Here is an 8960-nt window from a genome sequence, read left to right as displayed (position 1 = left end):
TATGTGTTGGAACTAACAACCTGGCCAGCGTAGTCCATATTAGCATACAGCTGAGATCTCAAAAGATGACTAAAGAGGGACTTTGCCTGTATTGCTCCATTCCTTCATTGTCCTCCTTTGAGAGCCCAACTCCACATGCCCTCCTAGCGGCAGGTGTCGTGAGATGAACTCTGACCCCCGCGGGCTACTTTTGTGAGTGAGGTCGTATTGTTGGCCGCTAGACTCTTCTTGTCTAGACTACTAAAAGAAAACAAAGGGCGCCCTCGTCAAGTATTGTACACATTATTCCCACTGACACAAAGGCAGGCCCACATCACACACACACGGTCTTAATATGAAACAAAGGGTCTAAGATCACCCTTTAATGGCGACAAAAAAAAAAGAAAAAGATGTAGACTTCCTGATGTTTCCCTTGATTATTCATCGAAATCTACACTTCTATAAAATATTTTTCTCCAATCAACGAAAACCCAAATGTGATTGTTAATAAAAGGAGGACACAAGTTTGTCATTAAATAACATTCTATTTATTGTTTTTAAAATAGCCTTTTTTGTTCTACAGACATAAGTTAAAGGAAGATGTGGCAGAAGCGACAAAATATATATAAGTATAAACACTTTCTGTTAATTTAAAATACTGACACTAAAAACGCAAGAGGAAGGAAAAGCCGAGGGCAAGTCCGACGTGAGTCAATGCACTTTCTTTCCCCCACCATTGAGCAATGCCCGAATATTTAGGAGAAAAAAACAGGATGAAAAGTGTGTTAAAAACTGCTATTTGTTTGATATTAGGAAACAAATGCATAGCATTTTAAATCAAATCAACTCATCCTATTGCCCAATGGAAAGCATTTGTGATCATGAAAATTACATTTTCACATATTTGGGGGAAAATTCTAATGAATGCTATGAACACAATTTAAAAAGCGTTTTAAAAAATCTACTTTGGTTTAAAAATCTTTGCCTAAGATTTTTTTTCTCCTCATTTTACCATCCTCACACAACCTTTAGGAAAATAGAAATAATGAAATATTACTGGCATAAAAATAATAGCAGTGCCGAGGTGACGGATCATACATGTTACACACGTGGTCACACTCGCATTTTTTACTATCAAAAGAGTTTTGTCCGGATAGTAAAAACAATTTTAAAGGAAAACAGTGTACATTTCAAGGCATTCAGGAGGACATTGAAGATGCTTTTTTGTAGTCTCCCTACCAAATCGTTTGGATGAGTAAATGAGTAAAAAGCCGGACATTCGTACATTGGGGTACTGCAAATTTTTTGTAACATGTTACGCTTGTACTTGAAGCAGAGCAGCACCAAAATGACAACCAATCGCAAAAGCTTTAAGTCAAATAAGAACCCAGTGGTGAGACTTTCATCCATCAGTCCATCCATTTGACCAGGCATGACCAATGGATGATAGAGCGCGGATCGGCATTTAGATACAAAACAGGAAAAAAAAAATTAGAATCTGTGCATCTTTCGTTCTTTCCGTATTCAATTTGCGTTCAAAACTTGAAAACAGTTGCCGTAACCAAAACCACACAATTCTTCGGGCTTATTTGAGCCCTTTTTTAAAATAATCAACATATTGTCTCAAATTCTCATCGAAATGTAAATGATGTTAAGTGTTGTGCGAGCCTCGCTAAATTATTCCCAGTTTGTTTTTATTGGCAATATCATCTCTGTTGTTATGCCAAAATAATCTAGCATAGCGTGAGCTAGCATCTGGCAATATGAAAATTTCCATTGCAAATTGAAAATGGAAAGAACAAAAAGACAAAACATCTTTTTTTGTTTTGTAGTAATGGAGCTGGCCGGGTGCCATTTTGCGGCCGAGCTCTCCAGCAGCAACGTTCTCGGTTTTCACTGTACAGCGCACACACTCGGTCATCAGTTTGGAGGGACGGTATTGCTTTCATTAAAAAAAGTGATTTAACCTTTACTCAATCCTGCAACTCAAGTGCTGTGCTGTGTTACCCACATCTAAAAAATTAAAAAAAAAAAAAGTCAACAGAATGGCTTTCATACACGATTGTTCCAAAAAACGGATAAAAACAAACTCTGGGAAGGCAAATGTGACCACGAGGAAGAGTAAGGGTGTTTTTCAGTGTGAGAGGTTTTTTTTTCTTTTTTTTCCTTCCTTACGGTAAGTGTTTGTGCCCGCTGTTCTCCTCGTCCAGCGTGAGGTCTACCACCTCTGGCGGGGATACCCAATTGGATTGAGGGGAGACGCATGTCCACAGCTGAGGCGGCGGGTGCGTCGTCGTGTTGGGGGCGGCGGACCTCTCGGCCGAATGGTCGTCGGTGCACGAGGATAAGCTCTTGATCACGCCGCCGCAAGGGTGGGCGCACCTTTAACACACAAAAACAATGACTTGTGGATTAACTCCGTTTTTATTTGGATAATTTCACTCTGCGTGCATTTACCGAGCGTTCTCCTGCACGCCGACAATCTCCACCTCGCTGTCGGACGACGCGATGCTGATCCGGCCCTTGTGTTGCCGCCCGTCCTTGTTGTGCGACGTCTCCGCTTCCGCGTGGCCTGAGACAAAAACAAACACAAAACCAGCACAAATCAACACTTTGTGGAGCGCCAAGGGGCGAGCGGGGGGGGCTTCATGTCTCGCAGCTGCTTAAGACACAATGATGAGTCGACGACACATGCGAGTGTGTCATAAAAGGCAGCTGGTCAGAAGAAGAATCACGCCGGACAAAACGCTAACGGTGGCTTTAATTTACCCCCCCTTCTGTTAAATGATGAAGGCAGAAAGTACCAGAGAGACAGCAGAGTGAGACGTCTTGCCAAGATGGAACCCAAGGAAGCTTAAAAGTCCAGTTTTTACTGAAGAGGAGCAGCAGGAGGAGGAGGAAGAAGAAAATCAAAGTCTGCCGGGGGGTTTGCAACTGACCTGCCACGGAGCTCAGAGCTCTTATACACCCGGAGCGAAGCGCCATATCCTGGCCTCTGAGTGTTTCTAGCTCGCGCTTTATCACACTGGGCCGGACTTTCTCCACTTTCATACTCTCCTGGTTAGAATCAGTGTCTGAAATATCATAGTGACCCACTACTGGAGGCCCGTCTGCGGAGAAGAGAGAACACTTGATTATTCAAAACATGGCTCGGAGATGAACAGGATTGGCTGATGAGGAGCGAATGACTCAAGTCGTCGTTTTTTTAAGACCTCATTGAATCATTTTGTTGTTGTCATTTATTTGGCTCCATAAAGTTCTGTGCAAAATGCCTTATAAAATCTAATGGACCCAGCAACGTTTTGACAGCTAGGGTAGGAACAGATGGGTTCTCTCTGAAAGAAAAATTGATAAACGCTGGCTCTTTGTGGCGGCAATTTTTCCCTTGACAAAAATTCAGAATTGAAGTGTTTGCATGAAATAATCCACCTTTGACAGAAGCCTTTGTTTGTGTGTGATTTGTTTGTATTTATTTCTGTTGAAATAGCAGCCACTCACATAAAAACTACACTGGAATATAATAGATACAAAACACATCCAAATAACCTTTTTCAGATGAAAACCAAAATGGCAGCTGGGTAATAAAGGCCAAACAAAACAAGTCGAGAATATTTGTTCTACCCTGGAAATTGGACGCGGCTAAACGAAGACGCCCTGCTGCTTGGCTGACAGCCGACAACAAAATGTCCTTAGTGATTTTTCAAATGCTCCAGCGAGAGACAACAAACGTTCTAAGAAGAGGAAAAAAAAAAAAAAGAAAAAAAAAAAAGTGCAATGCTGAGGCGTCACTCAACCGAGGTTAGCGGCGGAGGCGATGCTAAAGCTAGCACGCTGGCATGCTTCCTGGTGGCAACTCTGCATTTCACATTCTACATACTAAATAGAACTTTCATGCAAAACATGTCACACAGTCTTGGGGCGGAAGGGGGTACGTTAAGTCCACAGAAAACACATCCGAGCTATAAATACGTTTCCTTCATTAATGGCTAAAGGTTGCTTTGAACTGTCGCACTAAGTCACGAGTGTCAGTGATCAAATGATCGCCCAGATTAGATTTAGAGGTTGGTAAACATTGTCATGCTTTGGCCTGTTGCTGGTACGTATCAGGGACCATTAGGGCCATGCTGAGAGGGAGGGGGGGGGGGGGAAAAAAAACATACTATGAGAACGAAGAATAAACGCTATACTGATACTACCAATATCACAACTTCATCCACGTATTGCTATTTTTTTTTTGTAAATAATTTTTTCGAGTGTGGCCCTTCTATACACCCTGTTTCAGTCACAAGTAAACGGTCACTTTTACTTCACTAGCATTGTGTCCCTTTCGGCAACAAAAGAAGCAGCGTAAATCAAAATATTATTTTGAAAAGTCAGGCTTTCGACACTGCAGCTAAGAAGAGAGCTAATACAGTCTATATACACAATATAATCAATATGTGTAAGCTTCTAAAAATAAACAGCGTCATTTCTCTCTCTCCCCGAATTCTAGTCACTGCACAAAGCGCAGCGGTAGCGGCGACTGTGACCCCCCCCAAAAAAAAAAATGTAAACACTTCTAGTCCAACGATGCAAAAGTATTGTTTAGAAGGCAAAACATCCTGCATGTACTGTGAAGTAAAGCTCTGCCACTCCGATGAAGGCCGTCACGGGATGTATACATGCAGAGTGTAAACGTTACTTGAAGTGGGGAAAGGAACACGACGAGCTGCTGAATGACAAGGCACCATGCTACTCCGCTGCCGCTCCTCCCTGTCCGTGCGCATCAGTCTGTGGCGGCTGAGTTTTCGGAAGAATGACACGATCGAGTGTGAGAGTACAGTTAGAGGAAAAAAGAGGGAGGGGGGGGGGGGGGGGGATGAAAGAAAAAAAAAAGAAAGAAAGAAAAGAAAACATCCAAAGACAACAGTAGCCCTGACTCGGCAGTCTACGGCGGGATGTCCCATGCAGGTTTGCAAATATTCCCAAGTCTCACAGTGATTCAATGCCAGCATCCGGGCGTCTAGTCCTGGCGTGATAATAATTTCGTGAAATCACAGTTCGAAGTGGCGTCTAAACATTCAAGAGTCCAGGATCCGGAACGGCAAGGTTTCCGTTCTGAGTGACCGCTTCAGGTAGGATGTTGTTGTTTCCGGAAGCGGCGGCGTTGTTGCTCGCCCGCGCCAACACGTAGGCGGCCATCGTCTCGGCGGACTCGGACGACGGCAAAAAGGAACTAGCGGGCGAAGGGCGCGCTCCTTGGGGAGGCGGCTGCTGCTGTTGCCCGCCTTCGGGGGCGTCGCTCGAGCGCTTGGACGAGTCGTCCGAGTCGAGGTGCGCGAGCTTTTCCATCCAGACGCGGAAGCGCTCTTCGGTCTGGCGCTGCATGACGGCGAAGCGTGTCATGGCCTCCTCCAACACGCTGCTGATGCCGTTCCTGTCCCACGAGCCGCTGTCCAGCAGCCCGTGAATGTGGGAGCCCACTCTGGATCTCTCCGACGCACGTCTGAAGCCAGCTTGAAAGACATTGAGGCCAAGGCTTAAGAACATACAGTGGTAGTGGAGTCATGCTTCCTGAGTGGACTTTTTTTTTTTTTTTTGGAACAAAAGAGAGAATGACACTTTTTTTGCGTTCTCGTTTTACGTGCAGAACGGAACGCTTTCATGCTGATGGACTACATCATGCAGTCTGTTTTTAAAGATGTTGGAAAATACTGAAATGGTTGACATCTTCCTACGGATCCCCGATGGTTGGCTTTGGAGGCCCGTTTGGTGGCATATCTGCGCTAAACTGTGAGACTTGAGAGAGGCGGCTAATATTTACAAGCTGAAATTGCAAACATGACGTGAGGTTAGAAGAGGACCAAGCAGCTTGTTGGGATGAGAAAACTCAAAAGGGGGGGGGGGGGGGGGGAAATAAAGCACACATAAATGGTGTCATATATCACATGCCGAGTTCCAAGATCACCCAAGAAACCAACGTTGACGTGTAATTGAAGTGAAAAATAGTCATAAGTGACCGTAAAAATCTCAACATGATCTATGAAAATAAAAATCTTCAACAAAGCGTAATAGCACAACTACACATCATTTTTGACAGTTCACAGGTAAAAAAAATGTACTCTGCTCCACAATCAAGCATAAAAAATGCTCGCGGAGTCTGCATAGCCACCACATGTAGCATTAGCAGTTTAGCCGTCGCTAACTACCAAAGCAGCCACCGGACCAAAGCGGCAACCAATCACGTCACCTTGTGAACATCTCACCGCCGTTGACCCTGGTATGAACCAACAGAGTGACTTTAAAACCACTCCATCCATTAACACCTTTCGGCGTGCACTCCAAGGCCAAACAAGGTGTCTGGAGTTCAGCTTCATGGTGAGCTCACGCAGGCAAGCAGCATCTATTTACAGCAAACGGCCCGCTGGCTTAACCGCGGCTCGCGTACGGCGTGGGCGACACCTGTGGCTTCCAAGAAATGAAGACCCTCCGAGGCGCGGACGCAGCATGCACGCCGTGCGTTATGGACAACCGGCGCTCCGACGGAACATTGGACAAATGAATGGGCGCAACCTTGTAAGCGGGGGAGACGAGATGACATGATGTGAGTGAGTGAGTGAGTGAGAGAAAGAGAACAGGTGACTAAACAAATCAAAAAGGACAATGCTTGGTTTGACACGTCCAAAACGTTTCATGAATCCCGTTTTCACGAGTTATGGGGATATGAGAAATGTTCACAGCATGCACACCACGTCCTCGCTGTACTTTTTATCCGAGATAGACCTAGAGTGGGCAAAGTATGGCCTGCTGCTCTTTAATCCAGCCCAGCGGGCATTTACAAGATCAGGAGTCCTGCATTATATTATCAAAACATTTTTCCTAACCTTGTTGAAGTGTGCTATAATCTCTGTAGTGGTTTCTAGAGAACTACTGAATTTGCTAGGAAATAAATGTACATTAACAAATATTAGAATGAAGCTTCTACCAGTTGAACGACTAAGAGGCTTGCAATAATAAACACGATGTATATGTTAACAACACTGCTCTCCAAGTTGTGTCGATTTTTTACTTTAAAGCTAAACTGTGGCCCTTGAGCAGAAAACTTGCCCACCCCTGAGAAAGGCTCTATGGGTGGGGAGGTGAATTTACCTGGAATATCCGTCTTGATTGTCTTGCTGCCTCCCGAGGTGTCGTCATCGTCGTCGTCCGAGGAGCTGGTGCTGGAGTCGCACGTGAGCTCGCTGTCGCTGGTACTGCTGTCCTGCAGCAGGTTGTATTTCTTCCGCGCCGCCGCCTCGCGCTTCTGCCGCAGCAGGCGCATCCGCTCCTTGTGTTTCTGGCTGCGGTGGCCTTTCACCTTGGCCTGCTTGCCGTTGATCTGCTTCTCCGGCCCGCCTGCTCCCGCTGGCTGACAGCGGTTCTTTTTTGCCGCCATCGCGTTGGGCGGCGCCTCGCTCTCCGAACGCGATCGCCGGGATTTCCTCCCGCTGGGTTGCCGGTCGGCATCCTTGTCGACGTCTGCTTCCATTTTAGTTTCCGTCTCCTCTCTGGCGCCTTCACCCCCCGAGGAGAGCGTGTCAGAGTCTGCCAAGTGGCCGCTGGACGAGGGGGATAGCATGCACGGGTTGGAGGAGTCGCTCTCGTAGATGAGACGGGAGGCCGGTTTCTCGCTCCCCGTGGAGGCCTGCTGCGACTCGGGGGAGTCTCTGCGAAGCTCCTTCATCAAACAGGGCATGGAGAGGAGACTCTGCTCACCCTCTGTGTGCAAGGGGCTATCATCCTCCTTTTCCCTTGGGGGGGAGCTGGTACTTGTGGTAGTCTCGGTTTTGAGATGTTCATCCTGGACTGACGTGGTGGTTGATTGTGCTTCGTCGAGGCGCTCGGAGGGACACTCTGCATCAACAAATTCTTCTGTCTTCTCCAAATCAGCCATCTTCATGCTAGTTCAGTGAAATGCCCTATGGTCCAACAAATGTGGACCAAGGTGCCTTAACAGGCACTCACCTGCAGAGGAAAAAAAGACTGTCATCAATCTACAACAACAAAAATCAAGCATTTAGAAGTGGAAGCAAATTATTGTGCACATATTCGCAAATCACTTGAACAATTCTTATTGTAACTTTCAAGTGTTTAAGCAGAGTAACAGCCAGACGGTGTCGGTCACCAGCTGACAACTGGGCGGGCTAGCATATAGCAGCATGCTATTCAACACAACGTACAACTTAAGCAAAAGAAAAAAGTCCCACCATCAAAGGCAAAGGAAACGAGTTTCGCTCATACAAAAAGTACAGCAAACAACAAATCGCGCATTGACTTTGAAACCAAATTCAATTTTGACATACTCACGAGTCGCCTCCATGTCAATCATTCTCGGTGTATATTTGTAAATGCCCGCTAAATGCTCCCAAGCCCACATTAAGCCGGGCGAGCAACCCGAGACGTCTACTTGTGCCAGAATGAATGACTTAGCTAGTTGATGCCTGTGGCTCGCTTGCCAGCTAGTCAACCAAGCAAGCAACAGAGGCTAACGAAAGCTAGCGATGGATCGAAAACTATAATGTTCCAAAACTGCACACAAACTTGGTAAAAAGCAAAAAGAATGTCACCGGAAAATATTCATTATGCGGGGCCATTGCATAACGTTGCACCTGCGTCCTCAAATGGAAGCGAGTCGTTCCAAGCGAGAGCGTAGACGCAGTCAACTTAGCTCAAGGAAGCTAACTTAGCATTCAATGCGACAGTTACTTACCACGGTGTTAACGAGCTCCCTTTCCCGGCGTTAGAGTCTTCGACATCTTCGTGCTTATCTTTCTTCTATGATCCACGAAGCGCCGTTCATTAAATTGTAACAAAATGACAAACCTAGGCGTATATGAATTTAATTTATGGCGCAGTGCGCTCGCCCCTTCGCGAGCGCTCTGATGGTATAGCATTTAGCCGTTAGCTAAATGTTTATTTTAAAATGTCTGCGTCGGCCTCACAAAGCAAAAACGTCTTTTTCC

The 8960-nt window shown here is 45.8% G+C and overlaps 1 protein-coding gene across 3 annotated transcripts; it reads right to left on the bottom strand.

Annotated features, from left to right (window-relative positions):
- Positions 1-504: 504 nt before the first annotated feature.
- Positions 505-8936, bottom strand: c12h18orf25 (chromosome 12 C18orf25 homolog). Of its 3 annotated transcripts, XM_037265451.1 has the most exons (5): positions 8708-8934; positions 7108-7962; positions 2919-3089; positions 2437-2551; positions 505-2361 (listed from the first exon to the last, which is right to left on the bottom strand). In XM_037265451.1, exons 2-5 carry the CDS (start codon positions 7895-7897, stop codon positions 2151-2153), a joined length of 1287 nt encoding a protein of 428 aa, XP_037121346.1. In that variant the 5' UTR covers positions 7898-7962; positions 8708-8934; the 3' UTR covers positions 505-2150. The 3 variants fall into 3 exon arrangements, with proteins under 3 accessions (XP_037121346.1, XP_037121348.1, XP_037121347.1); XM_037265453.1 differs by lacking the exon at positions 2919-3089 and having other exon boundaries at positions 8708-8933; XM_037265452.1 differs by lacking the exons at positions 505-2361; positions 2437-2551; positions 2919-3089 and adding an exon at positions 3330-5474 and having other exon boundaries at positions 8708-8936.
- Between the last annotated feature and the right edge of the window lie 24 nt (positions 8937-8960).

This window comes from Syngnathus acus, chromosome 12 (assembly GCF_901709675.1).
Source record: "Syngnathus acus chromosome 12, fSynAcu1.2, whole genome shotgun sequence".
NCBI lineage: Eukaryota > Metazoa > Chordata > Actinopteri > Syngnathiformes > Syngnathidae > Syngnathus > Syngnathus acus.
The sequence above is the reverse complement of the archived record's forward strand: the minus strand, read 5'-3'. Positions and strand labels throughout refer to the sequence as shown.

Bases quoted from the DNA above. Each gene is read 5' to 3' on its own strand.
- c12h18orf25 (XM_037265451.1), bottom strand. From the start codon at position 7,897: ATGAAGATGGCTGATTTGGAGAAGACAGAAGAATTTGTTGATGCAGAG. The intron at 3,090-7,107 runs GTAAATTCACCT...TCTTCTCCGCAG, and splicing joins AATCAAGACGGATATTCCAG to ACGGGCCTCCAGTAGTGGGT. The intron at 2,362-2,436 runs GTAAATGCACGC...TGTGTGTTAAAG, and splicing joins GGCGTGCAGGAGAACGCTCG to GTGCGCCCACCCTTGCGGCG.